The 21,441-nt window shown below is 31.9% G+C and overlaps 1 protein-coding gene across 1 annotated transcript in view; it reads right to left on the bottom strand.

The window, feature by feature from the left end:
• Nucleotides 1–21,441, bottom strand: part of LOC124369859 (acetylcholine receptor subunit alpha-like) — a 374,793-nt gene that overhangs the window by 17,904 nt on the left and 335,448 nt on the right. The window contains exons 10-13 of the mRNA XM_046827988.1: nt 18,422–18,590; nt 13,659–13,795; nt 8,672–8,818; nt 3,959–4,117 (exon numbers count right to left, since the gene is read on the bottom strand). Coding sequence (XP_046683944.1) covers nt 3,959–4,117; nt 8,672–8,818; nt 13,659–13,795; nt 18,422–18,590 — 612 coding nt within the window. The remainder of the gene's footprint in view (nt 1–3,958; nt 4,118–8,671; nt 8,819–13,658; nt 13,796–18,421; nt 18,591–21,441) is intronic.

The following is a 21,441-nucleotide window of genomic DNA, read 5'->3' as shown; positions in this document are numbered from 1 at the left end:
TTGAACGTATATATATGCATAATAACTGTTAAGACCGTTATATGGAATAAGTAATCAACAAAATTGGACGTCAGTAACAATAAATAAAGCGTCTTTCCTCATTTAAACCACTGGAATATATGGTAAATACTGCAGTGCGGTTGTATAAAAATTGTGTGGTGAGGTGCATCAACAAAATTTGAATATAATGGCACTAATTGGGATACCCTTTTCAATCGAAAGTGATGAAAAGGTTAGGTTAAAACTGTCATGAGGTCGACTAAACATTTAAACTCGTTATACGACTCTACAATGAGAGTTGAATCAACAACATTTAAAGACAATAGAAGTCATTTAGACTCTCTCTCTCTCTCTCATCCAGAGCGGTAAAAATATAACTCTTAAATGCGGTTGATTAAAATAATCATATTTATGATAGATTTACCTCCAGCCAATTAAAAAAAGAACGTAAATCAACAAATTACAAACATGTTCAATTTTCAACTATTATACAAAATTTAAAGTATATTAATAAATTAACTAGAACGAAAACGATATATATATATATATATATATATATATATATATATATATATATATATAATTTGAAGGAAATGCTATCAACGTTTAAAACAACTATTTATTCACAAATGAGAATATTAGGATTGAAGTAAGATTCGGTTAATTATAAATCTTTCTATATGTAAATTTTAGTACCCATTTATTTTATTGTTGTGGGTACCCATTTGATAAGGCATTTGCATATTACTAATACACTATAACTTATGACCTAATATTTTACACGTGCATTAATTTAATAGAACATAAAAATTAAAACAATTAGAAAATATATCGTGCGTAAGTAGTTAACTGCATTTTAATAAAAAATTACAAATAATTCTAAGTAGAGTATAAGACGTTCTATAAAGTAAAGAAAGGTATTTACTTAAGAATTCTGGCAAGGGCAGTTCAATTTATAAGTGTTTAATTCTTACTCAACGTCCGTTAGCAAGTCATATACAAGTCAGTAACTTATTCTAGGCGTTTCGTTTTCTGCTGGTCTTTGAAGACCCTTAGCCCACGTTCTGATTGAATAGGTAAGTTTGTATTCCTACAGTATATGGAAGACCCCATGACGAAACCTATATAAGACACATACCAGCTAAATTCTTGTCCTGGCCTAGTAGAAAACATAAAAACCCACGTTAGCAACTTCTGCACAGTTTTACTCCGTAATATAAAGTATTTAGTTTAGCTAAAGGTGACCGAATGACGAAGCCAAAATAAGACGCGATACTTGCTTAACTCTTATCCTGGCCAAGTAGAAAGCATAAAACTCCACTAGAGAAACTTCCGAACAGTTTTACTCCATGATATAAAGTATTTAGTTTAGCTAAAGGTGACCGAATGACGAAGCCAAAATAAGACGTGATACTTGCTCAACTCTTATCCTAGCCAAGTAGAAAGCATAAAAACCCACTAGAGAAACTTCCGAACAGTTTTACTCCATGATATGAAGTATTTAGTTTAGCTTAAAGGTGACCGAATGACGAAGCCAAAATAAGACGCGATACTTGCTTAACTCTTATCCTGGCCAAGTAGAAAGCATAAAACTCCACTAGAGAAACTTCCGAACAGTTTTACTCCATGATATAAAGTATTTAGTTTAGCTAAAGGTGACCGAATGACGAAGCCAAAATAAGACGTGATACTTGCTCAACTCTTATCCTGGCCAAGTAGAAAGCATAAAAACCCACTAGAGAAACTTCCGAACAGTTTTACTCCGTGATATGAAGTATTTAGTTTAGCTTAAAGGTGACCGAATGGCGAAGCCAACATAAGACGCGGTACTTGCTTAACTCTTGCCCTGGCCAAGTGGAAAGCATAAAAACCCACTAGAGAAACTTCCGAACAGTTTTACTCCATGATATGAAGTATTTACTTTAGCTAAAGGTGACCGAATGACGAAGCCAACATAAGACGCGATACTTGCTTAACTCTTATCCTGGCCAAGTAGAAAGCATAAAACTCCACTAGAGAAACTTCCGAACAGTTTTACTCCATGATATGAAGTATTTACTTTAGCTTAAAGGTGACCGAATGACGAAGCCAAAATAAGACGCGATACTTGCTTAACTCTTATCCTGGCCAAATACAAAGCATAAAAATCCTCGGCAGCAATTTCCGTACATTTCTACTACGTAATAAAAAGTATTTAGTTTGGCTAAATATGATCCGCATGTCAAATTATACCGATGGGTTTTAGATGAAGGTGTTCATAATTAAAGGTATAACTTAATATTAATTACAGCTTTTTGTTTTCTATTTGGCAATTTTGTTTAGGTTTTGAACCTTTTATCAAAGTATAATAAAATAATAAGTACCTTAAAAGTGCTACCATATTTAGTCCAAAATTATGATAAGCATTCATCATATGCACCATGAGTGCTTTCACTAAGATTACAACGACAAACTATTTACTACAATATATAAGAACGTTGCAAATAAACGTGTGTATTCCATTTGTTCTCATAAAAAACATTTTCGCTCTCCAATTTCAAGAAACCAAACATTTTTCTTTTAACTTAAACTTCAATATTCATTAAAAGAATCGGATGGCTGGAATATCTTCAGTAATGTTCATTTATTTTCAGTATTGTTTATTACGCCATTTACAAATTATGGCGATTTTTCCAATATTCCCAAAGATCTTAAAATTATGGCATACTATAAAATTATAATTCTTCAAAGTATTCAAGAAAAGGTATTACAATTTTGACTAAGCAGATCAAAAGAATTGGGTGTTATGAAAATAATTTTAACTTAGCGTTGCTCATTACTAATGGCAGACATGGATAATTTAATAATTGCCCCAGTACTTATCAATAGTTCTCACTAAGTAATATTTGGGATTTGATATATAAAACTTGACTTTTCAGATTGAACTCAGTTTGAGGTATGTTTCCGTATCAATGAAATACAAAATTTTATTACTGTTAAAGTGAGATATTTAATAAATTGAACGAAGAGAACCTCGAATAAAGTGCTTAATTAAAAAAAATATTAGTACTGTTAAAAAAATTGTAATTGGACGGAAATAAATATTTTAATTTTATAAAAGAAACATAACACAGATGCAAGTGATTTCTATACTCCGTGATTAAGGAGTATTTTAAAACTATTTTATATGTTGTTAGAGCTTTACATTCTATTAAACAAATTGTGTTAGCCTAATTGGAAGGGTTATTGACCCATGATTAGGACTATTCCCAGCTCGATTGTTTTTAAATTCACACCATGAATAGTGAAAAAGTCTTAATGTTATTACTGTACATATAATAAACCTTAAAAATATACATTACATTTTATTTCATTAAGGTACAACGATCATGGTTTCATTAAAAATTTTCAAAAATAACATGTAATTTGAATAATTTAAGATATTTAAATTTATAGACAATCATAATTTAACATCAAACCACTTTTAAAGATTACTATAGTAAGGTTCTATCAGTACTCAACCAGCATTCAGTTCACTCCTGCAGATATGGTATTATATATAGGCCTCATATTGTCTTATTGGTAAAGTAATTTTATGAACTTTACTTGTTGCAGTAGCATTAAAAATAGTTATAAATTTGGTTTTTTAGGATCAAGAAAATTACGGTTTAGGATACACAGTACAAGTTGCTAAAGTCAGCATGCTATTAGTTCAAAAAGGAGGAAATAATATTTTTTATTGGATTTTAATTCCCGTTTACAATATATCAATTAATTCTAAAATTTCCTTAAGTTTCAATGGAAATTATGTCGCAATATGTCAATCGACAAGATAATAAACTACACAGAATATTCTTGTTCTTACATGTCACTAAAGCCACAGCTAATAACTACAATCATACTATGAGGTTCAGTATAAATACTGAACTTGTATTATATCCAAAAACTGTTTATAGTCAGAACACAGTTTGAAAGTTACCTTGGGGCAAAATCGTCTAGCCTCTCTAGGTTAGGGAAGGGGTCCCTCTGGGTGGGGTCCAGCAACTCCGACGCGGGGTTCTGAGCGTATAGGCCCGGATCGCGCAGTTCCAGACCGTTGCAGGTACGGACCATGATGCGGTGACATGAACTGGCCAAGCTTAACAAACACATAGTTCAAGTACAGTTAATGCACTCTCTTATAAGAACAGTTTACATAAAGAATAAACACACACACACACGTATTTACTTTATTCTTCGCTTGTCCAAGAATGTGCTCTGCGTAGTTCTAACATATTGAAATGATATATCTTATATGAATAAAAGTAAACAGATGAATGAGGTATGTGTGAAATGAAGGACCCAAAAGATGTAGCACACAGACGGCAACCGGATAGAGAGACAGGCGGACTGCTTGTTGACCGTATAACCTCTAAATCAGTAGGCTTCTTCCTTGAAGAATCTAACTATTTAGGGCCTTTCTATCAAAAGTTATCACATAGACGCAGAGTGGTGAAAAAATAAAACCATGGATAAAATAACATTTAATGCACTTGTTTTAAATGGGAAACAGAATGTTATAAACTACAGTTTTATTTTGAAGTAGAATTTTTATTTTGTCACATCACAAAAGAATCTTGTTTTATTTGTTTATGAAATATAGACTTTCGATTCACACTTAACTTATTATTAAAGACTCGTAGTCTTTTGATATTAGCTGTCACAATTTTATAGGAAATTAAGAGAAAACTACATTATTGATACTGTGCTTACTAAAAAAAAGTTTACTGAGTAGTTTTCTAAATTAGATTATAACTTATTGCTTGAAAGGAATTCACTCACTGTGTTGTAAACTCAGAATAATGTAAAATTACTAAATATGTTGTAATAGAGTTGTATAACGTGTAACACACTTCATCACACGTCAAACTAATGATAGTGTTCACTGGAATGTTTGCACAAGATGTTTCCGTAAAAATAGAATACATCTTATTCATGATGTAATAACCAATGTTACAATTACCTGTAACATGCAATTGTACAGCATTTTTAAATGAAGCAACAAAATAACATCAACTTTGTTGCCGAAATCAATGGTTATCAGCTGGAGATAAACTTAATCAGTAATAATCAGCTTATCTCGTCGGGCATTAGATAAGCTGATATCTCATGGATTGAATGAATTAACGAACTGTCAGCAGGCCACCCTGACAATCTCCAAGCCGTTTTTTATAGAGAAGTTTGGCGCGGTTATATCTGCAACGTCAACTTTTGAAAGTTGTGTGTTTGGATGGTATCTTCTCGGAATTTATGAAGTACGCTGACTCCACAACCTGATCGTGCCTTGTTAGTCTTTTCAACAGCTTCCTCTATAACAACATCTTCTTACCAAAGCTTTTAAAAGATTTATTGCTGTTTTGAAATCCAGAAATTCAGCAGACCGTGTAGATAGCTACCGTACATTAACATTTCTAAGTGTAAGTTATAAACTCCTAGACACTTTCCAGATATTTACAATCATATTTTCTTCATACTTCCGACCAAACTGGTTTCACATTTGATTATAATTGCAGTGATCAGTTCCTACTATTTAATAAAGGTTTCATTGAGCCTAATTAAAAAGCAACTTACTTGGGTAGTTGTTGTGCTTTTTTGAGTAGCTTAAAATACAAGAGAAAAACGTTTCCAATTGAACCTTTACAACCTAAATAGTTACCTCGTTTTTTACAGTTTTTACTCTCGATAATGAGTGAATAATTGGGTAAGGTATTCTTGAGCATGAAGGAAATTGTTTTGTACAATTTTATGATGGCCTTCCCAAGATTCGATCCTAGCTCCTATTCGTTTTAAAGTTTATGTTGCTGACATGTGGCTCAATGACAAGAAACAAAGTTTATGTAGCCTACATTAAAGATGACACAATAGAAATAATAACAGAGATTTATTCTTAGCAGAACCAATTTTCATGTCGGTTCTTGCTATTCTCAACCATAACTTTTCAAACTGGAAGATAAAATCCAAATTATGTGAAACCGAAGAAGGCTGCTTTCACTTCAATGAAAGGGTCACAAGTAAGGAGACAATTTTAGTATTATACCTTTCAAGGACAATGAGCATTTACAGAACTTTACTCTAGACCGTCATGGTAATAACATAAAACAGTTCACAACACACCTATAAACAGGCAGTTGGTGTGAAAGGCTTTGGGTGAAATTAGACTTGTAGAGACTTCCTCGTTGTTACTTCTAGGCTACTCTGAAATTGTATAAAAAAACGAAACCTGCACTGAGTATGTAAGTACAATTTATGATTGTATACTATTTGTCATAAAACATTAATTATTTCACTCGCACATAAACAACCTGGAATTTTATAATCACGACTACAGGTTATTAAGTGTCAAGGACATATCTATTAAAAACTAACTGCATGTCTCTCATATCGCCTTTGATTTTTCATATAATATGTTATAATAATCTTTAAAATTTATAAAGCAAAATTACTACGACTATGCAATCGTCTGGTTGTAAATAAACTTAAAAAAGTTTAAAAGTAAAAACTTTTAGATTTGGAGTCTCCATTGAGAGTTGGATACATTAGTTTGTGAATTTGAATGTGAGAAAGAGAACGTTTAATGACTTAAACTTTAGTTGTAGAAGTAAATTTAAGTAAAACATTTTGAATTATGACTCAACCGACTTAACGTAATGTAGGGGGGCTTTCAATTTTGAATGCAAAATGTGTGTTTCCTTGAAAGTATTATGTACACGATTAATGAAAGCAATATTATTAATTCATATTATTTAAAGTAACATTATATGTATACATAAGAACTTAAAATAAGATTCGATTGAAACGTGCCTAGGGATTTTACTTTAAACAAGTAGGCAACAGTATTTGAGCTTCAGATTGTATATTTGTTTCAAAGTATTGTGCAATTTAAAGTTTCAATGTACATACTAAGGTTTTCAGTTTTATTTTTAAATTTATAAAACATTTGGAGAACCAGGTAATTTTTGTCCTAGTTTATTGAGTAACTGATATTATTATATTTAATACATAGCAATCACTTATTAAACGCCTCTATAATTTGGTTAAAAATTAATACTAAAATACATTTTCATTTTATTTTAAAATATCAGCTGTCTAATTTATAGAAATCCGATGTATTGAAAAAAATATTTTAGTATTATTTAAAATTTTAATATAACAAATTGTGCGGTATAAGATCGAATACAGTACAATTGAAAAGGGAAAAACAAAATCTATAATTTTTAAAATTTTAAAATATATTTCTATTCCATCCAAATTATATTTATATTAGATTTACATACCGGTACAAGAATCCTATACGTACAAACAATATGCATGAAAAGAAAAATTAAATTTAAACAGATAAAAATACCAAACCATGAAATCATTGTTAAAAACGTGATAGTATGAAATTGCGTTTAAAAAAATGAAATGAAATGAAAAATGTCTTTATTTACAGAGGCGAAGTTAGGACAAGTCCTCTCTACCACTTAACCTCCATCGAGTAGCTTTAGAAAACACATTGTTTAGAGATACACGTAGCTGGCGACAAAGATGTAGGTTAATGTGGCAATGACCTTAAACAATATGGAAACTCGGAATACGAAGCTTACAAAATGAACAGACTGACTAGAAGCTCACCAATAAAGGTTTCAGCGGTCAGTGTTCAGCTCCTTGCCTTCGTAATCAATGTGAGTGAAATGGGACTTTGCCAAGTCACATTAATTATTTGAAAAGAACGAGTGAAATATTCTTAGTAATTTTCTATAAAAAACTTGGCACCGTAAACATATAAAATAGCGTTTTTGTGAAGACGATAAAAAATACACGATTGAATAAGCGAGGCGTTTAATATTGTTTTTAACGTGTATTTCTTCTTTCTACAGACACAATATTGTTGAATTTCGAGTCAGGACAAATCTTTAACTCCAATTTTTCCGTATTCAAAGTGAAAGTTTCTTACAAAGCAATTTACATGAAAGCATAAAATAATAACAAACAAGACAAAATATTCGTACTTACGGCAGATTTATGCGAAAGAAACGTTCTAAATAACTATGAAACAAAGCGCCTTTTTTGGGAAAAAAATTTGAACTCTGATATATAAAAAGATAGCAAGAGGATATATAAATTTGGATATGAAAGTATGGGAGAGTAGTCCTTATTGCCCTAATTTCTGAAACTTGGTGGATCAGCAGAGACACGAACCCGATTCAAATGATTTGTAAATAGGGTATTTTGGCCTGGGTGTTGACGAGCCAAAATCTGCCACATTTTGCTGCTATTTTTAATGTATGCCTTGAGTACTTCACAATTACATTTAGTGTATTATACGCAAGAAAAGTGAGCAAAATGTACATAAAACTGTATTAGATCTAAATACAGCCGGAATTGAATAAAGTAACAAAAGGTTGTGTTTAGCAGACAGTATGACATTAAAATTATACATATACTAAAATATTTACCAATAAACAATCGTGTCAAAATGTTTTCTTTTTGAACTTATTTTTAATTAATATGTGTGGTAAAAATTTTGTTTTTATATCTTTGTTTTGAGACTACCAGAATGTGAGTTTCATTACAAGGAAAGCGTCTGATGGAGGATTGTATCAGACAAAGAACTACTATTAGGAATTCCTCCTTTGTGTTCAAGTACAGTAAGATACTCTATCCGCAATACCTGCGTTTGTCTATCTGGTAGTGCGGCCTCCGCATGACGAGCAGACGGGGCAGTATGTGGATGAACACTCTCTTGACCCACGGGGCCATCGTGTGAGTCTGGGGCGACCGGAAGTGTACGTTCAGGACCACCACCGTCACGCAAATGCTGTAAAAAAACTTATACTGTCAATCTGTGAAGCCAAACATATAAAATCACTAACATTTTTTTTTTAATCAGTACCTTTTAGGCAGTATTTTATCTGATACGTATTTTCAAGACTGTATCTCATGAAAAACAGTCCAGCTAACCCCTCAATTGAATTATAAATAAATACATACATTTGTTCTGTAAGTATTAGGAATAAATTTCAATACAGAATCAAAATTTACTTAGAGTGCGATGATTAATATTTTAATAGAAGCCTCGATTGTGAATTGGTACACCTAAATAGTCACCCAACAATAAATTGTTTGGCTTTTACTTCAGAAAATCAATGATATTCTCTTCATTAAGAACTCAATTCCGTTACTGACACTTAGTGTAATTTAATTTGCAGTGTAGTTTTAACATGCAGTTTCACAAACCCATTACTCGAAGCCTAAATCTCATTTGAAATTTACAGATAAAAAAAGTAATATAATGTTGATACAATATGGAACCTGCTTAAGTATAATATTTAAGCATAATTAATAACTCTGCAGACCTCATGCGTTCACACACTTGAACTCAACATGGAAAGAATTTTTAACCGTTTATATTCACCGACTCTGCTCATTTAATTTTTACCTGAAACACTTTCACCTTTCACGATTTCTAGTGGACTGCCCGTTAACTTTTCAGTCTATGCTTTCCACTTTCTCTCATTCTTTCCATGTTATTTTATCACAATGCCAGCCAATGTCAACTTGGATAAACTTCCTTATGAATATTGCAGAGTGCTTAAAATATTACTATGAACTCTTCCATACTTAAAATAGATATGCGTTTTTCTATTTTACAATATAATTGTTCACCTATTCTCCAAGCACATAACTTAAAATTTTCTACTCTTACATGTATAATGTATAATATATGTGTGATGCAACCACACATCCACATACATTTTATAACATACATTTGACTGTGTGTTTTCCATATTACTGTAATTCTTGTCTATACAAATATTTGATTAATAAACGTGTTTTTACAATTATTATGCTCTGCAACACATGCATGAGTAGATAGATATACAGTGCTTATAACATACTTTTAGAAATACCATAAACTTAACAGATACCCGAGCGAACTTGGTCTTATCTAAGACCTTAGCACTTATTATCAGTAACATCTACCTAATCTAATCTCCCCCTTATTCTGTTTTATAGTATTCACGCACAGGTCAGCGGCTCACAAGGGCGGGCAGAAGAAGGCTTACAAGAGGATTAGCCTCTCTCTTTATAGAAAAAAATATCCTTGTGGTATTTATAGAAACAAAATTCACAGAAGCTAACAAGAAATCAAGTGGCCATATTCGCACGTTTTAAAAAACAAAAAATTTATTAAATTATAACATATAATAAAAAAATATTTATTTAAGTAGACATAAAAAATCATTTAAATGAACATGTAAAATATAAATTTGTTAACAACTATAATTAAAAAATAATCTATGAATTTGTTTAAAGCTTTCCATGATAAGTTTTATTTAATGACAAGAGACGAGGTTGTCATACAGCTTCCATCGTAAACGTTATGACAGAATTCAAACATTTAGTTCATGAAATGGTATGTGTCTTCTACATCAGATGTTAGAACACATCTGGGCATATTTTCATTGCCCTATATATATTAATTTGTATACTTAATCTTGTATATTTTGATGGCTAATGAAAAGTAATGCAGACTTCTATGCGAAATTCTAATTTATTTTTAATAGAACGCTGTGTTTTACAAAGAGTTTTTGATTATTAACCACAATTAAATTCATGTCTTTTGTTTAGTTCATTGATGTATTTAAATGTATAATGAAGTTAAATATATACAAAACAAGTTATACAGTTCAAAAATTAAAAGTTTGAATAAATGTAATTGGTTTTGATTTTGAAGTTTGGGAATTATATATTATTTACTATCATCCTTCAATTAACATAACTTCTTTTATCCTTTATATTTTAGGTGTACGACTTGTGAAATACTTTTTTTTAATGTTGGAGAAAAATGGAACGAAAAATTGAAAAATTTTCGAGTTTTTGTTAACTGTAATGAGGATTTCAAATAAAGAATACAAAACTATTGTCATGTTTTTAAGAGTTTATTTACTATTAATATTAGTAAAAGATCACTAATTTTTAAAATTAAGATTCTATCCAATATCCTACTAAAAATATATGTAATATCTTATAATAGGAAATATGCTTCTCTTGTCAATAAATTGCAAATGCAATACATTCTTTAGATGATGCATTAATATCTTAAATTTGAACTGACGATCTTATAGAATAGATATTTTTGGAAATCCGATCACCGAGTAGTCTAATATGTCTTTGGGGCTAAGTTATGGCGCAGGTTGAAATCCTGCCAAGACCTTTGAACCTTTTATCAGTACTGTAGACCTTTTCCTGTATCGAATCTCCTCTTCATTCTGTTTGATAAGACTCTCTGATAGGCTAGTGACCTGGAGTAGTGGCAGGATGAGGATGAAAAAGTGATAAAGTCTTACCTTATAAAATGAAATGTTTAAATTTAGGAAATCATTTCATATAATTTAATAATAATCTAAAATATTTTGGAACAAGAGTAATAACTATACAAACATAATTCAAATAAATTTTAAGAAATAATGACAAAGGAAACAAAACAGCTTTAGTATTGTTTTCTGTATAACAGTAAAACTTATGAATAAAGAATAGCATACATACGAAATTTAATACAATCATTTGTGAGAATATATAATACAGAAAATGTACAAAATCAAATATTATAATATTAGACCAGAGTTGAACATGACAAAATAAAAGCTAATTTGAATGAATAAATAACACTGCATCACTTAAAACGTATTTGAATTTGAACAACTGCATTTCAAACCAACTCTCCTCAAACTAATAAAAAAATAAAGGAATTAAAATAACTACAGCAACTATATAACAGTAACGTATAAATGTACGTTTTCGTTAATACCACTTGCAGTTGCCTTTTACAATAAACAAGAGATACAATATTTTTGACCTGTAAGGGTAGGTCATTAAATGGCTTGGGGTCAACGTATGAAAACCTCTTCCCCCGACTTCAAGCCTCACTTTAGGAAAGTGAAGCTCTACATCTTGACGGGTGCTAGGCTGAGAAGCCTCCCTACGAAACGAGAGCTTTTCGCTTAGGTACTGTGGCTCTTTCATGTTGCTTAGTGCCTAGTAGTAGAAAAGTTTGATAAACTAAGAAAAAAATGCATCATTACCTTTTCTGAAAACTGTGAAAATCTTAGTTAGTTATTGCCTAATATAGCACAACCTAATTTCTGAGGTATTCAATATGCTATCACATTCTAATTTGTTATGGAGTAGAATGCTGCAGGGGTAGAATAAGAATGCAAAAGGCATCGGTTTCACCTAACAAAAACAAATTTTAAAAATTTAGAAAATAATTTCATATTTTCATTTATTAATAATCTTTAATATGTTTGGTTAAGAGTGACAAATTAAAAAAAAAATTATTAAAATACTTTTCAAGAAATAATTGTTTTTAAATACAAGAAATAGCGACAGATTAAAAAATATATTTCGCCAGTAATGTAAAAAACCCGTATTAACGGAAATTGTACTTATGAATTCATTGCGATTAAAAAAAAACCATTTTAACAAATAAAATTGCTATAAAAACAGTTTTCTTCACAAACAATTATAATCTGTAAAATAATACAAATAATATAATTTATAACACCAGTATGTAGGTTTTGGATTTAATGCACAATATTTCGGTGAATTAACAGAAATGAACTAAGGTAGCATGTTCAATGAAAATAAAGAGTGTGATAAAAATGTATGTACTTTGCTAAAATTTACGTGTGTTAATGTGGTTCTATATGAAAACATCATATAATTTGCTAGAGAACATTCTTTTACCCAAAATTACTTATAGGAGTTTATTAACTCGTTAGAAAATAAACACATGAATAGTAGAATAGCTCTTAGTCTAGAAGAATATCACTTTAATTTAAAAATAGTACTTAGTGCAAGACCGTCTCGTGACTATCATAATTAGCAATATATCGTTCAACAACAACTTGAGCGTATAGATATGAGTTGGGGTAACTGCAACTCCCTACTTGAATGAGTGAACGTATCCAGAATCATGGTGAACAGAACGAACTTGCCGAGCAGAGGGACTACGAGAGACGTAGGAGGAATGATCTCAGCTAGTAGGAGGAAGAACACAGTGATCGACAGTAGAATGGAAATGGTCAGGCTTACCTGAACGTATCCATCCAGAATCATGGTGAACAGAACGAACTTGCCGAGCAGAGGGACTACGAGAGACGTAGGAGGTATGATCTCAGCCAGTAGCAGGAAGAACACAGTGATCGACAGTAGAATGGAAATGGTCAGGCTTACCTGAACGTATCCATCCAGAATCATGGTGAACAGAACGAACTTGCCGAGCAGAGGGACTACGAGAGACGTAGAAGGTATGATCTCAGCCAGTAGCAGGAAGAACACAGTGATCGACAGTAGAATTGAAATGGAGAGGCTTACCTGAACGTATCAAGAATCATGGTGAACAGAACGAACTTGCCGAGCAGAGGGACTACGAGAGACGTAGGAGGTATGATCTCAGCCAGTAGGAGGAAGAACATAGTGAGCGACAGTAGAATGGAAATGGAGAGGCTTACCTGAACGTATCCATCTAGATTCATGGTGAACAGAACGAACTTGCCGAGCAGAGGGACTACGAGAGACGTAGGAGGTATGATCTCAGCCAGTAGCAGGAAAAACACAGTGATCGACAGTAGAATTGAAATGGAGAGGCTTACCTGAACGTATCGAGAATCATGGTGAACAGAACGAACTTGCCGAGCAGAGGGACTACGAGAGACGTAGGAGGAATGATCTCAGCCAGTAGCAGGAAGAACACAGTGAGCGACAGTAGAATGGAAATGGACAGGCTTACCTGAACATAGTAAATATGAATTAAGATTTTATATAAATTATGCAGAGTGTCACGCAACCTCTTGGATAAAACTTTACCACGTTGTTCAGTAGGAAAAAACTAACAAATAATACGTGTCCTATATAGCTTAGTTCAATAGTTGTCTCTCTCTATGTATGATTTTGGAAATATTATTATCTCATTTTATGAGGAACGGTTTAATTTAAATGTACGAAAATCGGCAGCAACCTTCACCATATTGAGTTTTACATTAAACCAAATTATTGCACTTCATGTTCTTTTCTGTTTCCAAGTGGCAGTAATTAAAAATTGTCAAAGTTAAATGAAGAAAATATACTAGTCGAACAATAATTTTAAAATAAAAGGTATGAAAACAATTTTACTATAAGTGCAATGGTGTTTAAGCATTCTTTTATAAGTGCATTCGAAAACAATTTTCAAGTAATATCGCTTGTCAATAAAATAAAAATAATGTTTCCACATTAAAATGATTTATCTAGCATTAGTAGTATATAAGAATTTAAATTCGGTTAGACAGTAAAAATTTGTATCAGTTTGAATTTGAGTACAAGATTCTTAATAAAAATAAAGTTATCTGCAAATACATTTATACGAAATGTATAAGGTAATGGATAAAACATAAAATACCAAGAGGAGAATATCGCTTGTGTGCGACATATTGATAAGTTTAACTTCATTTATTTATGACTACTAATGCCATACCAAGTCAATATATTTTTTCTTATTACTGACGTAAATTTTAGTAGTTGTTAGTTAATATGTCAAAAATCAATAAAAATAAATTATAGGAAGTGAGTTAATTATTTTTTTAAGAAAGATTATTTTATACCGTTTCAATTTCTAATTTTGAGTGAAAACAAAATCAGTACTGTGGAGTTGTGTTGTTTAATCAAGTAACTCCAAGGTGAACTATAAACATGAAGTAACAACTATACATACGATGATTTTCTAGTTTTCTGAGGACATATACTTTCTGACAGAAGCAATATTGAAGCGTTGATGGCCAAACATATTCTCTTTTTCTGGCATACTATGAAGTGAACTAGACACGTACAACAATACTCGTACAAAGTGGAATGAAACATTGACTCCTAGAGTTATAAAGATAAGTTTTAACAACCGCAGTTTGTAGCGGTCTTGGCTGGAGTTGTTTTTTACGTCACAATGCGACGTGAGCTAGAGGGAAATAACACAGGGACGAATTATTGTCTGGCTCCCTAAGCTATAAATATAATGTTTTGACGTACAGATCGTTGTGATGCTGCTGGCCAGAGTTGTGCTGCTTTCTGACGTCAAACTACAAAGTGAGCTAGAAGGAAACGACAACACAGAGACGGATTGTTCACTAGCTCTCCAAGCTATAAAATATAAGTTTTGACATACAAATATTTGTGATGCTGCTGGCCAGAGCTCTGCTGTTTTCTTACGTCAAACTACAATCTGAGCTAGAGAGAAACTGCAATACAGAGGCGAATTTTTCACTGCTTACTTAAGCTATAAATATAAGTTTTGATATACACATCTTTGCGATGTTACTGGCAAGAGACTTGCCGTTTTCTTACGTCAAACTACAAAGGGAGCTAGAAGGAAACGACAACACAGAGACGGATTGTTCACTGGTTCCCTAAGCTATAAATATAAGTTTTGAATTACAGATCCTTGGGATGCTGCCACCTAATTGTGCTGTTTTTACGTCAAATTACAAAGTAACCTAGAGGAAAACAACAACACTGAGACGGATTGTTCACTGGTTCCCTAAGCTATAAATATAAGTTTTGAATTACAGATCTTTGGGATGCTGCCACCTAATTGTGCTGTTTTTACGTCAAATTACAAAGTAACCTAGAGGAAAACAACAACACAGAGACGGATTGTTCACTGGTTCCCTAAGCTATAAATATAAGTTTTGAATTACAGATCCTTGGGATGCTGCCACCTAATTGTGCTGTTTTTACGTCAAATTACAAAGTAACCTAGAGGAAAACAACAACACTGAGACGGATTGTTCACTGGTTCCCTAAGCTATAAATATAAGTTTTGAATTACAGATCCTTGGGATGCTGCCACCTAATTGTGCTGTTTTTACGTCAAATTACAAAGTAACCTAGAGGAAAACAACAACACTGAGACGGATTGTTCACTGGTTCCCTAAGCTATAAATATAAGTTTTGAATTACAGATCCTTGGGATGCTGCCACCTAATTGTGCTGTTTTTACGTCAAATTACAAAGTAACCTAGAGGAAAACAACAACACTGAGACGGATTGTTCACTGGTTCCCTAAGCTATAAATATAAGTTTTGAATTACAGATCCTTGGGATGCTGCCACCTAATTGTGCTGTTTTTACGTCAAATTACAAAGTAACCTAGAGGAAAACAACAACACTGAGACGGATTGTTCACTGGTTCCCTAAGCTATAAATATAAGTTTTGAATTACAGATCTTTGGGATGCTGCCACCTAATTGTGCTGTTTTTACGTCAAATTACAAAGTAACCTAGAGGAAAACAACAACACTGAGACCAATTGCTGACTGCTCAGAAACAGAGAAGCATGAATTAACCATAGGAAAAAAACTATTTGGTGAAATAATGCATACCACAAGATAAAGGATACTATTTTGCAAAAAAAGTTATGAAAAAGGAGTTTTAGGCTCTTTTGCTTGTCGCTAGAGATCCACCATGCACATAAAAGATAAATGTTTACATTTTATTTTGCTTTTAAGCTGCTTAAGAGATTGAAAACGACCTAACTAAAGCAAATGGAACTCGTCGTTCAACAATACTTAGGCGTACATAACATGCCAGTCAGTATTGGAGTAGCTTTTGATTAAGCATGTCAGAGATAAACTACGGTAAAATATCCGGGTTCGACTACTACGACTACGAATACTACTAGGTTGCATCAAGACAGTTCATTAGAAACACGTATTCAAGTATTTATAACACCCTCAGACGACAGTTTGATGTTTTGAATGTGAAATTTCAAGGACTAGATTATTTTTAGTAAAAGTTTTAGATTATTTATAGAATATTTTTGTTTGTGAATAAGCTTCTTTAACCACCTAAACATAAATTGGAATTCAAAAACTATTAAAAAAATATATTCTACGTTCGACTAATCATATAAGATTTTAAACTTAAATAAAATAAGTATTGAATATATGAAAATTAAGATGAACAACACATAAGTAATCCTGTTTTGCGGTGCATATTTTTTCAAGCAAACTTTAGTACCATTTTTAGCCGTAATTCCGATGTTAACGTCAAACTATGTGATGATCCAGCGGCATACAACAGTGAAGAACAAACCGCTTCGCTGACTTCACAATTGTGACATTATAAATTGTGAAAATTGTAGCTGTCCATATTTGTGCACATTTGACGTAAAAGAAATTGTCTTATGAATCAATGGGTTTTGAATACAATTTGAGACAGAGAGTATAGAATTGTTCACCATTATTTTCTATTACATATCTATTGATCTATTTTCTTTGCTTAAAACATTATCATAAAGGGTTGCAAACATGTCCAGAGTATAAGAACCCTCTTAGTGATTGTAGTTGGCATGAATTGCCGAGTCAGAGTAAGGAATTATCCATGAAACGTGATGAGAGGCATACAATTTCGTGAATACAATTTTTATTGCTCTGTTTAAAGAGTGCACAATGTTTTCGAAGAAAAATTCAGTAAAACATTAGCAACTGTGTCTACTCGTACGAGTTTTATTTCTAGATTATTAATTTATAAAAAGTTTTACCGGGGGTTCAAACCCAAGATCTGTCTACATTACAAGGTTAAATTTCCATCATTTTTATAAAGCTTGTATAAAGTGTGTATGGATTTAATGACCGTATATTTTTCTTTTTCAGAATGCTGGATTGAGATTTAACGTGAAGATGTCAATACAATTATAGCTAGTTGAGGTGTATTTTGTTTGTGAAAAAATTGGTTTGAAAATATCTTTAAATTTTCAGTGTGTCTTGTATTTAGAAAAAAATTAAGATTCAATAACTACGATTATCTATATAGCTACAATATAGTTTAAAATAACTATTGAATTTTGATTTTAGCTCCAATTCACCTTCATTTTTATTGCAGCGTCTGGTACCTGTCGCCGTTTCAAACTTGACTCCTGAAATCTTGAGTTATGTTTATCTGAAGTTATTCAAAGAAAGTCGACGACAATAAAGCTCAAAACGAAACATTTACATCGTTTCGACATTATAGATACCTATAAATAGGTGAAGTGCTATTCTCATTGTCTCATCAGATACACAGTTGTGACATCTGATGTCGATTCTTTGAATCTCTTCAGACGAACATGACTCCATATTTAAGGAGCCAAATCTGAGACACTGTCAGATACCAGAAGCTGCAATGAAAAAAGTGACCTGGAGCTAAACTCAAAAATTAAATTTAATCAACCCTTCCTACCATAGCCACGTAATGTGTTAAAATTACTAGTTGTAATTAAAAATGTAATTTGAAATAACAAACATATTTTTACAAACTATACAAGACCAAGAGGAAAAACATTTGCGAATAAAGTGATATAGGCCTATATTGGTATGTATAAGAAAATTAGTAAACTGAGTATGCTGACCTTCTCCCCACTGTCAGAAGGCAGGTAGAATACGAGAACGGTGAGAAAGGAGATCCCCATGCAGGGAATTATAAGGTTTACAGTGTAGAAGAGGGTCTTCCGTCTCATCGTGATGTTGAACGTGATGTCCAGGTAGGGTTCGTCGCAACATGTGTAAAACTTTTCATGTCTGAAAACAAACAACAGCACTTAGTGTTTCAAGAAGAACTTTTTCCTTTTAATTTTAGGAATTTGATGAATGAATTGCTGTTTGTGTTACTATGGAATTTAACCTTCCCAGAAAATTTGGATGGCAATTTAAAAAATAACGGTTTTATTGACGACACTGTGGGATCACTGTCGTCAAATAATAAACGAGTATTTCCATACTCGTTTCCCCAAACATAGGCTGATGCCCATATAGGCATAATTTCCTATAAAGATATTTTTTAAGTATTTTATCTCTGTATGTAAATTTTGAAAATAAATGCAACCAATCAATCAATACTATACACAGGATACAACCCGAACTCAGGATCTTTAAAGAGGTATGATACTTTAAGATATAAAATACTCTATACTCACATAATCCACTGTTTTCATTAAAGCGAGCAAGGCATTTTGTGTAAATTTCTAATTCCCAACAAAAACTTGACACTACAAGGGTTTCAGCAATATTTCACATGTATATTTTGTATACAAGAAATTAACTTTATTTCCTTATACGATATAATATTTTATATTAGACATAGCAGCCGAGACATACTGTGCTGTTGCGACAAAGCGAAAATCCGACATGTGAGTGCAATGAATTCCAATTCAATAGTCATCTCCAATGCTACCCTCTCATGGGATTCACAGATTCCTGGATTCCAAGATCAACAATGCCGTTCAGACAGCTGCACATATCTTCAATGGCTCGGCTACGTGAAGTAAGTAACTAATATTTTTTAAACCTAGAAACATGGTACAATATATACAATTATCTATTACTAACCAAGCTGAGTAGAATTCATTAAGTGTATTAATAATACTGAGAACATGTAGTGTTATGATTATTTTTTAACTTAATTTATGTTAATAGTGTGAGTGACTGGTGACCGAGGAAGTCTATGAAATTGTTCTAGTTTGTTGATTGTTAAATATCTTTTAATAGTAATAAAAACACGTGTATAATAAATACACATTACAATCACAAAGCATATAAGTACTTTTTTGTATAGTTCATTGACTGATTTGGTAAAAGGTCATTAAGCTGCTTATTGAATTTATTTTAAGAAGAGACATTTATAAACTTTATATTTTGAAAGCTATAAGCATACATTGAAATTATTATAATTATAAACCTAAATTAGTGTTACATATAAAATTACAATACCACTTGAAAAAAAAACAGCTTTAAAGCACTTAACGTCCCTTTAAATGCTTTTCTCAATTAATTAATTCTTTATTATTAATTATTTTTAATTATTGAATTGCATCAAAGTTACAAACGAATGATAACTTAATGTTACTCTAAATATGAGAATTGAATAATAAACATAGCATTCAATAGCATGTAATGTATAAATAATATTGGTCATATTTTATAAATAGTATTATGTATATAAACAATATTGTTGTCTGAAAATTGATAACAAGTGTTTAGTATGGCATTAAACTAGAAAATGAAGAATGTACGATGAAGAAAGCATTGAAAGGGACGTTAAGTGCTTTAAAGCTGTTTTTTTCAAATGGTATTGTAATTTCCAAAAAAAAATAAAAAAAATAATATGTTTAATAGCCTATTTATATTGGTTACTCAGTTTAGGAAATATTAAAACTAATTTTGTATAAAATCTGTTATAAAACCTAAGAAGTATGATGTTAAGTGCCCATATATTGTTATAGATTATTATGAGGCATGGATAAAAAAAATCAGTTAAAAAGAAGATAATTAAAAAGGGTAAATATAAACTGAATGGATTAACTTGAAAAGAGTTGTATGGACTGACGTCAAACAAATTTGAATTGACAGATTCACCACTTCCACTGGGGATTACATTTCCAGTTCTTCATTTATCTCTTGCAAAGGCATTAGAACAGATTAATCAATACAAATATACATTTTCAAAAGATAATTTTTTAAGTTTGATTATTAAGAAGAGTGTATGATAATAAATGTGAAAAGAGTCAAAAAATAATATAATAAAACCAAAAACATTATATACAGCTATATTAAACACTGATATATACCAAAAGTATTATAAGCATTATAAAAAGATTGTTATATGTGAACACCAAGGTGTTGTATCCAATATTAATATTTAAGCTACCAACTGTGAAACTGTATTTGACAATAAAAGCGATACCCACTATTAATGTACATCACGTTAAAGCAAATTTGATGTGTTTATCACAACACTACCATAACTATAGTAACCAATTTACCACTCCTCTAGCAATTGTATACAATATTAAAATTTAGACGCCGAGCGGCCCAATGTCTATTACTAAGAGCTAACATGAAACAATGAACGTCAAAGTAATCAACTTAGTCAATAATAACAGGTTTGTCAACACTAACAGCTTTATCAATACTAACAATACTAATAGTGAGGAATATAACATATCAACATTACCGTAGGTATGGGAAACAGTTGACCCAGCAGGGTTCACTTCTGGCTGGTTTATACCTTCCAGTTGAACCTAACACTGAGCACAGAAAAAACCGATGTGTCACTTAAATCTGGGCAACCTTATGGATGTCCAGGAACGGCACATCACTAAACGCGAATGTCGAGATTCTGGGGCGCAAGGGTAATTCGGTACGTCTAGTCTACTGAGGGAGATAACTGTTGGAGTTGGTAAGGTTCGTTCCCTAAGTGTTAAAGGTTCTTTCTAGCCTCAACATAATGGTGTACACCTCCTTTCTGATTTTACTGGAGAGGCTGATTCAGGGTTGTCCCTTCTTTCGAGTGGACATGACTTGAGATTAGTTTCCTAAATTCTTCCTCATGGATCTCGATAAGAGGCGGCCACTACCTCTAACCTTACCCATC

This window comes from Homalodisca vitripennis, chromosome X, assembly GCF_021130785.1.
Source record: "Homalodisca vitripennis isolate AUS2020 chromosome X, UT_GWSS_2.1, whole genome shotgun sequence".
Classification (NCBI taxonomy): domain Eukaryota; kingdom Metazoa; phylum Arthropoda; class Insecta; order Hemiptera; family Cicadellidae; genus Homalodisca; species Homalodisca vitripennis.
The sequence above is the reverse complement of the archived record's forward strand: the minus strand, read 5'-3'. Positions and strand labels throughout refer to the sequence as shown.